Source organism: Lemur catta, chromosome 1 (genome assembly GCF_020740605.2).
Source record: "Lemur catta isolate mLemCat1 chromosome 1, mLemCat1.pri, whole genome shotgun sequence".
NCBI lineage: Eukaryota > Metazoa > Chordata > Mammalia > Primates > Lemuridae > Lemur > Lemur catta.
Window position 1 is genome coordinate 66,651,545 of NC_059128.1, and position 14,674 is coordinate 66,666,218.

General features: G+C 38.8%; 2 gene segments (V, D, J or C); both read right to left on the minus strand.

The window, feature by feature from the left end:
* LOC123620673 overlaps positions 1–14,674 on the minus strand; it is a 477,715-nt gene that overhangs the window by 436,763 nt on the left and 26,278 nt on the right.
* LOC123620690 lies at positions 11,822–12,766 on the minus strand. The segment is given in 2 exon segments: positions 11,822–12,474; positions 12,602–12,766. Coding segments are annotated over 2 exon segments (642 nt in total).

The window sequence follows — 14,674 nt, forward strand, 5'->3', positions numbered from 1 at the left end:
AGGCTGCCCTGATCTTGAAAGGGGTCTTCTTCTTGTCTCCTCCTTACCCTCAAAAGCCAAATAATTTGGAGATCCAGTGACTGTTTCAACAATTCCGTTTTTGCTACAGAAGTCCTATAGAGCAGATGCAGTGTACCTTGTCAGTCCTTGAGCTGGGTGGAGACAATGTTGAAATAAAATTACTCTACTCTACAGAGTCCCCTAAGTGACTTTTCCAGTGTTGTGAGAGATATAAAAGTGTAAGCACATTTCAAAAATGTATAAGTTCTTGGGGGTGATAATATATAAAGTCCTATCCAGGTAATTTGGCATAGAGAGCTTGGATGAGAAGAGTGGGCTTTACCCTTCACTGAGTACACCAGTTCAAGTCACTTCACCTCTCTGAACCTCAGGGTTTTTTTCGTTTTTTTTTTTTTTTTGAGACAGAGTGTCACTTTGTGGCCCTGGCTAGAGTGAGTGCCGTGGTGTCAGCGTAGCTCACAGCAACCTCAAACTCCTGGACTTAAGCAATCCTCCTGCCTCAGCCTCCCCGAGTAGCTGGGACTACAGGCATGCGCCACCATGCTCAGCTAATTTTTTCTGCATATATTTTTAGTTGTCCAGATAATTTTTATTTCTATTTTTAGTAGAGATGGGGTCTTGCTCAGGCTGGTCTCGAACTCCTGACCTCGAGTGATCTACCCGCCTCGGCCTCCCAGAGTGCTAGGATTACAGGTGTGAGGCACCGCGCCCGGCCTCTGAACCTCAGTTTTTTAAATCTACAAAATGAAATTAATTCTCTATACCTTGCCTTGTTCACAATGTTATTATAAGGAGTGAATATGTTTTTAACACTTATGAAAGTGCATTGTACAATTAAGTGGTACAGTTAAAATATATTCTAAAAAGTCATTGGGTATTATATCAGAAGAGAGAGATCCCTGTGGGCTGAGGTGACCAGGAAATTCTTCATGAGGCAATAATGATCTGAGATAGTCTCTAGGATTGGGAGGAAGAATGACGGCAAACAGTCAGACAGGTGCAGTGACGGGAGCAAAGGACTATAAGCAGAGCTGTGTAGGACAGTGAATGTGTCCCAGCGTCATTCTTGAATTAGACTTAATCTGATGAAGCAGCAAGTTCATGTCAAAATTGTAGAGGCCATCAAGAGCTGCACCAAGCACTTTAACCTTACTTCCATAGGCAAAGGATGGTCACTGAAGGTTGTTAAACAGGGAACTGATGTGATTGATGCTGTATGTTTTTTAAAAAAAATAAATCATTCTTAGGTTATGGGGCAATTATGGGGAGGAGATCCTGGGAGAAGGGGGCTGGTTGAAAGGCTGTGAAATGCTGAGGATCTGAACTGGGAGGAGTAATCAGCAGGATACAGAGGGCAGTTCAAGTCCACCTAGTAACATATTGGATCCTTGGACCTGGGAGCACAGCATCTTTGCAAGTATGTATCAAAAGTAGAGGAGTCCTTTGTTGAATGAAAACTTATTAAGCATCTGTTAAATGAGGGCTAGTGTGAAGGGCAATGAGAACATGAAAAGGGATTGAATAAGAATTGTGTTCTCAGAATTTAGTCAAGAGGGTGGATAAAGTTTATCTTTTAAACTTTATTGATGTATAATATACATTCATAAAAGTGCAAAAAACTTAAGTGTAAACCTTGGTGAGTTTTCATGAAGTGAACTCACCCATGTCAGTGGCACTCAGATTGAGAAACAGAGTGTTACCAACATCCCAGAAGCCTCCCTTGTACTATCTCCCAGTCACTATCTCCCCTAAAGATAATCCCTAACTGTACTCTTCTGATTTACAACTTCATAGATTAGTTCTGCCTTTTTTAAACTTCTTTTGTGTCTGACATTTTTTACCGAGTAATATTTGTGTCATTTGTTCTACATTGAGTATATAGAGAATTTATTCAATCTCATTGCTGTGTAGTATTTGATTATCATAATTCATTTATCCTTGAAACTGCTGATGGACTCTGAGTTGTTTTCTAGTTTTAGGGTCCTATAATTACTGATTTAACAAATGTCCTTATTCTTGTACATGTTTCATTAATGAATATACGTAACTTTTTTGTTGGGCATATACATAGAAGTGGAATTGCTGGACCATAGGGAATGCATATGTTTAGCTTTAGTAGACATTGCCAGTTGTTTTTCAAATTATACCAGTTCACATTCCTTCCAGCTGTATATGGGAATTCCTGTTGCTCCATGTTCTTGTCAGCATTTGGTATTGTCCTTTTCATTTAAACCATTCTGTTCATGGTACAGTTACAGATATAAATTTTCAGAACCATATTGCAAAGTATCAAGTGGTAAGTAGCAATAAAAGTTAAAGAGTGATTGGGGCCAGGTGCAATGGCTCACGCTTATAATCCTAGCACTCTGGGAGGCTGAGGTGGGAGGATTGCTTGAGGTCAGCAATTTGAGACCAGCCTGAGCAAGACCAGCCCCATCTCCACCAAAAATAGAATAAAAATTAATTTGGTGTAGTGGTGTGTGCCAGTAGTTCCAGCTATTCAGGAGGCTGAGGCAGGAGGATTTGTTGAGCCCAGGAGTTTGAGGTTGCAGTGAGCTATGATGATGCCACTGCACTCTAGGCAGGTTGACAGAGCAAGACTCTGTCTCAAAAACAATAACAACAACAAAAAAGGGTGATTGGGAAGTTCAGAGGAGGAAAGATTGCAGTTTATGTTAGTGTCAGGAGAGCTAGGTCATGTAAGATAAAGATGGTTACTCTACATTCTCCAGGACCACTCTACATTTTAATAGTTGTGCTTGTAAATTATGAAGTGCCAATAATTCAGTATCTAGGCCACATCTCCTAACTAACAAGAAGCAAAACAGATATCTTTTTTCACCTGCTGTGCTCCCCATTTTCCTTCCAGAAATGATGGTCACGGGAGGTTTAGACAGAAGTTTAGCCTGCAGAGATGGAGAAAGGACATTCTGTGCAATTGGAAAATTTTAAGCAGAGTACAGATTAGTGACCCAATATTGATACATCCATATTTTTATTAATAAGCAGCAAAGTGAGGAGTGCGGGGAGTTAGCTACGCTCCCTGCAAAAGTTCAGGTCCCTCAGACAGGAGTCGTCGCAAAGGATGAAAAAATAGTAGGAAACAGAAACAAAAATAATACACAGAGCCAAAGATATAGTTTATAAAGTAAAGATTTATGAAGATAGATAAAGCAGGGTGCCCAGAAAGTTACATCTCTTCCCATGGAAATGCAACCCAGACTCAAGTTTTACACAGATACTTATAGGGCAGATACAGGTTCTCGGTTGCCAAGGGCAACGGGATTTACATAATGATAGGTAGTTTGGTTTAGGGTCAAAGTCTTCTAAAAGGCTACTTCAGATCCTTTAACTAACTTTATCTAGGTGAACAATGAGTTATAAAATTTTCTTGGGGCAAACTTCTAAGTTTTATGATAAGGCTATTACTTTAGCAAAAACAGAGACATTGTGGCTCTGGTTATTGTGTATTAGGACATAGATTTCAGAAGTCAAGCATGAGCTGTCTCTTATGCTATTTACTTTAACCGCATGGTTCCATCTGGGCCTGGCTCGGGCAGCATATCTTATGATCAGCTCTCATCTCCAGTGACCTGTCTTTGTTGATCAGCTCCTGCATCCCGTGGCTCTAGGCAAGACCTGCCCAGATTGTAGTGTCGCCTTGGAAAGCAGCTGCTACTGACCATTGAGATGCTCTCCTGAGGCAAGGCAGCTTTTGATATGTGAACTAACACATTTACATTTTCCTTTAGGGCAAAGCCTTGCAAGACTTCCGAAATCATTTCTGTTTCTAAAAATTTATGGGGCATTTCTATAAATCAATATTTCCTAGGCTCAACAAATTATCTTCATTTTACAAGGGACATTTGGCATTCCTATGATTAGAAAATCTGTCTCTCATCCTGCCTTAGAACTTCACAGAGGAGCTGTGTCCTCTGGAGGTCCAGCCAGCTAGTCAAAGTTCAGTATGACCTCATGCTTGTCCAGTTGGCATCTTCTACTTTTCCTGATTCTCCCAAGCTACAGAAAGAAAGTGTTATCGAATGCCTTGTGAAAGAAACCATAACATCAAATTCAAATAAAAATATTTTTCTTCTGAATTAGTACTTAGTCATTCCCTTTCTCCTTCTCCCTTTCCTCTCTTCTTCTTTTCCTCTCTCCTTCTCTCTCTCTCCTCTCCGTCCTTCTTCTTCCTTCTCTCTCTCTTTCTCTCCTTCTCCCTCTCATGCCTAGCTATGGTAGCTTCTGTGTATTGAAATTAAATGATGTCACAAGTCACTCTTCTCTCTGCCTGCTTCCTTTGGCTTGTTGATAATACTTGCACATTATCATGCAATGTGTGGAGCACCATGCAAATTTCTATAACAACAAATTGACCTTTACCAAATAGAGAGGGGTAGCTAATAAGTATTAGGAACTCAAAAAGGCAGTGGATTAAGTGCTCTTGTGATGCAAGTAAAATTTTGGAAAAGACTATTCATCAACTGCTAATTAAAGCTCTACATTTCACAAATGAGAAAACAGAAAACCCTAAATGAGGTTCAGAAGAGTTACTATTTCCTTAAAGATCACAGAGCTCGTTTGTGTAAATTTCAGTTTAGTGTTCTATACTGTATACCACTACAGCCCACTGTAACATGACCTCTATAAAGGCAGAAATTATATCTGCCTTAACTAACATTTCCTCAGTGCTTACTACAGATACTAAATATCTTTTGAATTAATGAATAAATTATACTTAAGTCTCTCAAACTGGGATACATATTGTGATACACGAAATCATGAAGGGAAAACATGTATAATTTCATGAAATGTTAATTTAGATTTGTTTGTCTTGAGGATTAGTTTATATCTTATAACTATTTAAAATTTTACTATTAAATTAATTCATACTATGAAATGAATGGTAAATGTGAATACATTTTATAAACAAAATGAATATAGATCAAAGTCATTATTTGTTCAAACAGAACTTTTGACCTCTACCCCAGAGAATCTAGTGTTCTAGGTCTTCCCATTTTTATAGGTAAGCTAGAAACCTACAATAGTTTTTAGTGTGATGCCTGATTTTTTAAATGGTGATAATTAATTCAGAGTTATGTGGAGCAAAAGAAATAAAAACCCCTGCTCCCGAGCACCTGATGTAACATCTGAGAAAAAAATTTGTTCAGACAGGAAGTAGACATGGGACAAAACCATCTGGGTGTTGGTTGTCATAGCAGCTGTCAGTCTGACCCTGACCACTTCTGAGCTTCAAACTGGCCAGAACTCAGAGGACAAAAGATAAAGGCAACAGACTTCATAGGTTAGGACAAATTTCCACCTTAACCATCTCCCTCTGTAGGCAGCCTCTAACTGAGAGTAAAATATTTAGATGTTTTTAAAAAATCAGAATTACATCACAAAAGGAGAAGAGCCAGAGAGAGAAAATTTGAGGAACATTTCACATCTATTCTGCTATATAATAAATAGGCTGTTAGTATGATTATGGAAGGAGGTCTAAATTAAATAATTTATTCTACTTCATTGAATAATGATACTATTTTTCAGAAAAATCAATAAAAAGCATTTACAAGTGAACTAAAGCATTCTACATAATAATGAATGCATGATTGTATGAATGATTATAAAAATTTGACAGCTCATCAGTGGAATCACTCCTTTGGTCTGAAGATAATTCAATAGTTTTCCCATTTCAATAAAACCAACATGAGATTAATATATTTTGTTATTGCCCCTTTTGTTTTATAATTTTTATATGTGATATAAAAATATGTGGTATATATTCTATCTCAATCTATTTTAAAGAAGATATATATACTTCTGCTAAATGGCATATCTAAGCATTGTATATGAATTGAACTAAGATTTCCTAGCCAAATCCCCATGTGTGCTGACACAGCCCCTGCTTCTTCCTGTCTGTGATGGAGTCTCTCCCCAGGGGCCCTATCTCTTGAGGTTTTTGTAGGGCTCCTGCCGGCACCCGTCTCACTGTGGCTTCACTCAGAGCACAGAAATACACAGCTGAATCCGTGAGCTCTGAGGCTGTGATGGTGAGGCTGATGGAACTGGTGGATTTCTGGAAGTTCAGAAAATACCGATCTTTTGTTTCATTTTTCTCATTAAAGGAGTCTTGACGAATAAGGAAAATCATTTCTCCACTTGGTGGTTGTTTGTACCAGAATAAGTAATAAGTTGGATCACTGGTGTCATACACACAGTCCAAGGTCACACCCTCCTTCTCTGCCACAGAAATTTCAGGCGGAGCTTGAGTTACCTTCTGGGCCGTGCTGGGTCCTGTAGGAAAGAGGAAAGAGATAGACTGATCCCTTTTTTGTAACCCTGGGGATATAAGGGACAAAGTGGCTTAGGACCTGTGCTCCCATTGTATTGCCCATTATCCCTCCTTTCTAAGCATCATTAGACTACAGTGTTCTGCCTCTCCCCACATCAGTCAGAGCTGACGGCAGCCTGAGTCCTGTGCTTGTGGTCATCCTTACCAAGACAGATGGAGGCTATGACTGCCCTCAGCAGGCTGGCGAATAGCATATTGGCAGCTTTTACCGTGAGTGAAGTGTTCTATGTTCTGCTTCCAATCCAGATCTTAATTCTGCAACCTGAACTCTATCGAAGCAAAGTTACTGGGCTGTATGGTGCTTCTGCCCCATACAGGAAATACAGCTAGCAGATATAGGACAAGTTTGACTGTGTCTTGTCACATGCTTCCTGCGTAGGTGGGAGATGCTGGGTTATCCTGAGTGCCTATATCTACTGGACTTGAAATAAACAGCAGTAAAATCAAATCATGTTCAGTTAATTCATCTTTGATGGAAAATATGCCACTTACAATTTATTATGAGCTATAGTCAATACACGGGTTAACACAGTTATGCACCTTTTATATATGCTTCCTTTTCTCTAGATAGAATTGAAGTGAAAAGTAATCAGAGTTTTGACTCTCTAACAGAAAGGCAAAAATTTTAGTCTCAATCTTTGTTCCTGCCCTGCCAGTTGTGGAATCCAACAAAAGTTTCATGAGAAATATTTTATTGTTAATGAATGATTTCATAACATACCTCTAGAATCACAAAATCTGTCAAGTGTGTGCCATGTCACATAACAACAGGGAAAAATACATATATGTATATTCGCACACACATCTTCTGTATGTGTGCTTGTGTGTAAACAAAAATATATTCCAAAAATTCTACTCAGTTCCCCAAGACAGGAATTTCTGCTATAACTCAATATGTACATTCCTGAAAATCCTTCTGCTCTTCCAAATCACACACGTTAATTATGGTGGAAATCAGGATAGGGGAAAACACAAAAATATACAATTTGTAACCAGAGCATTATCAAAAATAATAGAAATCCTAATAAAAATACCAGCAGAGTTCAACTACATTAGCATTTGTTCCTTGCATCACAGTCTGTAAATTCTTTGTAGCTTTAAGATATTGGGACTTGGGTTTTACCCCTTTACATACAGCTCCATGAGAGGTCATGTATTTATAATAAGACCAAGTTTATAAAAATTTTGTATCATCGTTCTTCATAATTCAGTATCTGTAACACTAGATGTAGGGATATCATCATGGTCTTTTTTTCTATGGACTTTATTTTTTAGAACAATTTTAGGTTCACAATGAAATTGAGCAATTGAGCAGAAGATTCAGAAATTTCCCATACAGTCCCTGCCCCCACACAGACATAGCCCCTCCATTATCAACGTCCTGTACCAGAGTGATATATTTGTTATAACTGATGAACCTACATTGACACATCATTATCACTTTGAGTCATTAGGGTTCACTCTTGGTGTTTGTTGTACAGTCTATCGGTTTATTCAAATGTATAATAACATGTATCCACCTTTATAGTGTCATACCGATTTTATCATACAGTTTCTCTGCTCTAAAACTCTTCTATGCTCTGCCTGTTCATCCCTTACTGCTCCCTAACCTTTGGCAACCACTGATCCTTTTTCTGTCTCCATAGTTTTGCCATTTCTACAATGTCATGTGGTTGGAATCATACAGTAATAAAGTCTTTTCAGATTAATTTCTTTCACTTAGTAATATTCATTTAATGTTTCCTCAGGTCTTTTCATGGCTTCATAGCTCTTTTTTTTTTTTTGTCTGTTTGTTTTTTGTTTTGAGACAGATCTTGCTTTGTTGCCCAGGCTGGAATACAATGGTGCAATTATAGCTCACTGTGACCTCAAATTCCTGGGCTGGATTGATCCTCCTGCCTCAGCCTCCCAAAGTACTGGGAGTGCAAGGATGAACTACTCTGCCCAGATGATTTTTAAAACATAGTTTAAAATTTATTTATGTTTCTTAAGGGACATTAACAAAGGTCAGACTTAAAACTATAGCAACACTTCTTTTTTTCTTTACCCAGTATGTACTCCAGAGTCTCTTACTATCTTGCACCTTTTTCTCCACTCTCCTCCAAAGATTGCCCCCATAGCTCAATTATTTTCAGCACTGAATATATTCCATTGTCTCATACCACAGTTTATGTTTCCATTTACCTACCGATAGGCATCTTAGCTGCTTTAAAGTTCTGGAAATCATGAACAAAGCTGGTATAAATATCCTTTTGTAGGTTTTTGTGTGGACATAAGTTTTCAACTGCTTTGAGTTAATACCAAGGAGCACAATTGCTGGATTGAATGGTAAGAGTATGTTTAGTTTTGAAAGAAGCTGCCAAACTGTCTCTCTAAGTGGCTGTAACATTTTACATTCACACCAGAAATGAATGAGAGCTCCTATTGCTCCACATCCTTGCCAGCATATGTTTTTGTTGGTGTTATGGAATTTAACCATTCTAATGAGTGTGTATTGGTATCTCATTGTTTAATTTGCACTTTCCTGTTGCCATATTATGCAGAGCACCTTTTCTTATGCCATGTGCTATCAGACTTGACTTAGGTTATGAATAGGAAGAATGACAATGAACTAAGTTGATTCCACATATTCTCAACAAATTATAGTTGTATATATTTACAGGGTATAAAGTGGTTTTATGATGTTTTTAAAGTTTATTTCAGAATATTATGTGGGTACAAACATTTTGGTTACATAAATTGCTTTTGTACCATTTGACTCAAAGTGTGCCCATCCCCCAGATAGTGTGCATTATACCCATTGGGTGTGAATTTACCCATCTCCTCCTCCCTCCCCCACCTGCTTGATTTTTGATGAATGTTATTTCCTTATGTGCACATAAGTGTTGATCGATTCGTTCCAATTTCATGGTGAGTACAGGTGTTGTTTGTTTTTCCATTCTTGTGATACTTTACTTAGAAGAACGGTCTCCAGTTCTATCCAGATTAGTACAAGAGGTATTAGTTCACCACCTTTTTATGGCTGAGTAGTGCTCCATGGTACATGAAATTTTTAATTTTAATGAAATCTAGCTTGTCAATTCATTATTTCATTGATCATGTCTTTGGTCATTGCCAAACCCAAGGTACATAGTGAAAAACTTGTCCCTGAGAGTTCTTTAGTGTGACACAATTCTTAACACGCTTGGGGAAAAAATCAGAGAATCAATGCAACTTCCACATCATATTGACATCTTATCTTTATTTATTAATTGTATAAAAACAAATTTTTAAAAAGAGATATACATTATAGCAGAATATAAAATGTTGTGTCCTATATTCTCAACGAGCAGACACATTTGCCATTAAAATATTCTTTGTATTTGGAAAATACATAGTCCCTATATCCGTGGTGAATGCTCCTATGTCTCCTGATAACAGCCAGCCACTGAAGCTCCTATAGCCAGACTATTAAGAATTCATCTAAGCAAATTTATGGTTCAAAAACATAGAAGATGGTGACTGAGTTTTTTGGCTTCAATATTTATATAGACTCTTATGATTGTCATTTGAGTAAACCACAGCTTGTAATATTGCATTAAGTTTTTCTTCAAATGTAAACGTAACAATCATGAAATCTAAGAATACAATTGTATTATTAAAAAAAACAAACTTCCAGATGGCTCTATCATGTAATTTTTAAGAATACTGGTCATGTATCATACAAATTTAAGTCTCATTTTGGTATAATTCATTATTTTTAAAGGACATTTTCTTATATAGTTATTCATTTTATATCTATAAATGAATATTCATACCAAATAAAACAAACAAACAAAGCCAGAAACTTCTAACTCAAAATATAATAGAGTTTAAAATAACAGAGCCTGTATATATGAATGTTCACAGCAGCTTTACTTATAATAGCAGAAAAATAGAAACAACTCAAATGTCCATCGACTGATAAATGAATAAAGAAATTAATGATATATTCATACAATGGACTATTATGTGGCCACAAAAGGTAGTGAAGTACTGATACATGCTGTATCATGGATGTACCTTGAAAACATTATGCTATGTGAAAGAAGCCGGATACAAAAGTCCCTATGTTACATGATTCCATTTATATAAAATGTCCAGAATATACAAATCCATAGAGGTAGAAAGTAGATTAGTGGTTGCCAGTAGCTGGGGGAGGAAGAGAATGGGAGTGACGGATGATACAGAGTTTCTTTGCCAGGTGGTGAAAATATTCTGGAATTATATAGTAGTAATGATTGGACACTCTGACAATATCCTAAAAACCATTTACTTGTAACATTTAAAAAGGGTGAAGTTTATGGTATGTGCATTATATCAATAAAGCTGTTATTTAAAAAATACAGAGGTGAAAATACTCATATTAATGATAGCTAAAGTGACTCAAGTGCTGCAGTGGAAAGAGGACTAGGGCTTAGGGAACCTGCCAGCATCAGGACAAAGTGAGACTATTATAATATTTCAGTCTTAAAGAAGATGATGATCTCTATGGGACTCCAGATGCAGATTTACCATGAAGTAAATTAGCTTTGGTTTCAGGGCATTTTCTTACCTCAGGCCCCGGAAACTTGTATTTGTAATTTTGTTTTCTAAAAGATAGCTCCAGAAATAAAGAAGCTTCAGGTCCTGCAAAACTTGCCTCCTGTGCCTGTCCAATCCACAGAATCATGCAAGATGGATAAAAGAGAAACAAGGCACAAGGCTCACAGAATTTTAGAATATTAGTAAAAGTTTCTCTTGGTGAGCTACACCCTCTGAGGGTTTCAGTGGGGGACTCATATTTTTGTTCGGTGCTCCTTTGATATGGAGAAACATGAAATTATTTTATCTATTTGGGGTCCCAGGGAACAAGAGTCTATGTGCATCCTTCTTTTATAGACAGTCACCTGAGTTCTTCCTTGGCTGCTGAATTTGACACATTTCGGAAGGATCATGGGCATAAATGCAATGATAAAAATAATATGTTAGGTTCCACAGTTATAGCCATGTCCAGAATCCAGGATTTCTTGTAGCCCAGATCCTAAAGTCCAGAATCTGGATCATTATTTGGTGTTACAATAAACAGGTGCCGAGTTGGCAGGAAGATCAGTGTGGAGGTATCTTGGCACAGTGTGAGCAAGACACACCATGGACACAGCCTTTGCTGACTGGGCTGTTCTGAAACCACAGGGCCTGTGACATAAGGAAAATCTCTTGTCAGGACTGTCCCCTCATAGAACTTATTTATGCAGCAGCATTTTGAGGCAAACGCAAGAGAAGCCAAGTGAAGAGAGAATAAATACAGCAGTCTCTGGACATGGAGTTTGTACAGGCAAAACTCAGCAAGACATACAACCCTTGTCTGAATCTTAAACACAAGGAATGAGATTCAAGGTGACACATTAGTCCAGGAACTATTTTTCCTCAGAATTTTTATTAATAGGTTATGAAATATTTCAGTGAAGAGCAATTGAACTGCCATGTAGCAGTTAATGTCACTTTTCAGGATTGTATGCCATCGGGGGAAAGAAGAGATATGTGGGCTAAACACAGAGGCATTTCTAGAAAACAGAATTTAGCTCCCTTTTTATACTGTGTCCCCACCAGTTCCTCTCTGGAGAGTAATCCAAGAACTCCACTTTTCCTTGGCTCCAATGGATCACAGCTGGAAGTAGTTGGAAGAAGCCCCCAGCATAGAACACCGGAAAGAGGAAATAATGCCCCCTCCTCAGGGCTGCACAAACTAAGGCCCCACCTGCGCCCCTCAGGGTTTGTGCAGGGCTCCCCCGCAGTCCCTCTCACTGTGTCTCTCATCACGCAGTAGTACACAGCCGAGTCCGACAGGTGCACTGAGGGTTTCTTCAGGTGGAAGGAGCTGTCACTCTTAACATTTTTGGCCTGAAAACCTCTGCTGTCCATCTTCTGGTTTTCTGATGAGCTTTTCAGGAGGAGCTCAGGCTCTTTGTTTTGAAACTGGACATACCAGAAAAGAACAACTGCATAGCTGCTCTGGTAAGTGCAGTTCAAGGTCAGAGCTTTCCCCTCAGGCAGGGTAACTGGGCCTTCTGTCTGGGTCACAGAGTCTCCATTGGTCCCTCCTAAAAACAGTAAAGGCTTTGTTATGTTGGCAATGTAAGATCATAGTCCCCAGTTTGGAAGAGGTTAAAGGTCAACCTAAAACCAAGGAATGGGACACCTAAGAAGTTTTGAATAAGTGTTACTCACCGAATATCAACAAGATCACAAGTCCTGAGCAGGGAGCCGACAGCATGGCCAGCTGAGAAGCAGTAGAAGGTCTTGTTCAGGGATACATCAAAGCTGAGAGGGCTGTTTCTCTAGTTTCTTGATCCAAATCTGGCTCGTGTGTTAAGGGGGACAGACTGCTCTACAAGATCATGCCACAGACTAGAAAAGAGAGAGATGCTCAGAAAGGGAAGATGAATTTGTGTGGAGCCACCACCTGACGGGAGCAGTGCCCTCTGGTGGTCCCCCTCTGCTCCTGCAGCCTGCTGTGCACCTGCGAATGACATTTACCCTGCAGTGGAGCTTAAGCTGCAGACATGGAAGGGAATTGGTGTCTGAGGTGAAGGGTGGGACTCCAGGAGGGAAGCACCAAACACTCTCTGCAGACTTCACAGTGAAACCTGGGGCTGAGACAATGGGTAATTCCTCTATCACCCTCTTTAAGGTAAAAGAATATGATGCCCTTAAATCTCCCCAGTCCCAGCATCTACTGTTTATTCACACCAACAGGTAAGTCAGTTTAGGCATTTTAGGGTATCCTGAGAGTATTAAAAAGGCACATTGTGAGATCTCTTCTTGGCATATTCCCTGGAATGAGGAGGTGAGTGCCTGTTCTTAGAATGCCCTCCCTTCTCTCCCCTACCTTTTGCCTCAATAACTCCTGTTCATTCTTTAAGAACCAAAGTACACACCACCTCCTTGTGAAAGCACTCACTCTTTCTTCAGGCTCAGTGCCCACCATCCCCCCACCGCATATTTTCTATGCATATCTATCACCGTCCTTACCACATCATATTAGAATCATTTCTGTCTTGTTTCTCAAGCTGCATTTGGTGTTCCTGAGATCAGGAACTTAATCCTATTAGTATTGGTAACTCATTTCCCAAAACATACAAGCTCTCAGCTCATATGAGATGCTTAAAAAGTGTCTGAAGAATGGGCGAATAAATGGATGAATGGATATGTCTGGTGTGTAAAATATCTTTTGATGAGGGAAAGTCTATGTGAGAGGATGTGTCTTAGGCCCCTGCTGTGACCAGCTTCTTCCAGAGGCAGAGCTGGGACCCGATAACAGGTGCATTCAATGTTTCTCAAAATCGAGTAAGGGGCAGATCTTATGAAGGGCCACTCTCGTACTATTTTTTTAAAATACTGTGGTACCTTTATATATAAAACAATAAAATTAGGTATCAATTTTTAGGCTCCTAGGTTTTATACAATTATCAAATCAAACAAAAAAAAACGTCAACAGAATATAAAAATCAATAAAATTCAAGTTAAAACATTAGTGTAAGGGATGATCTTTCATTGAAATTAAAGAGGGCTGGGCATGGTGGCTCATGCCTGTAAACCTAGCACTCTGGGAGGCCGAGGCAGGAGGATCGCTTGAAGTCAGGAGTTCGAGACCGGCCTGAGCAAGAGTGAGACCCCATCTCTACTAAAAAAATAGAAAAAATTAGCCAGGTGTGGTGGTGAGGGCCTGTAGTCTCAGCTACTCGAGAGGCTGAGGCAGGAGGATCGCTTGACCCCAGGAGTTTGAGGTTGCAGTGAGCTAGGCTGACGCCACGGCACTCTAGCCCAGGCGACAGAGTGAGACTCTGTCTCAAAAAAAAAAAAAAAAAAACAAAGAAAGAAACTAAAGAGTTAGTACAGGCTTATTAAAAGAAAGCTATGGACATGTATAGTTGAATAACTGACTTGATTAAAAGGATTTGGAATTTGATGTACTATTGTTTGAGTTATTGTGATTAGTGATTACTAGTTTTTTTCACTCTTCCTGTTCAAAAATACACATGTCAGTCCCCATTATACAATTTTATTTATTTAGTGAAGCATCAAAGAACTTCAGAACTGAAAAAATACATATTTGGCATTTACTGCTATTTTTATGTCTACTGAATTGCGTGTTGATACATACAAACAATGAATGTGAGCAATATATCCTCTTTCAGTGGAAATATGGAGATTACTGTGATAATGCAGCTCTTTGGAGTTTGGCCTAACTGTAGCACTATGTGCTATATCATACCCAAAATTTTCTGAAAAAAATTTCTC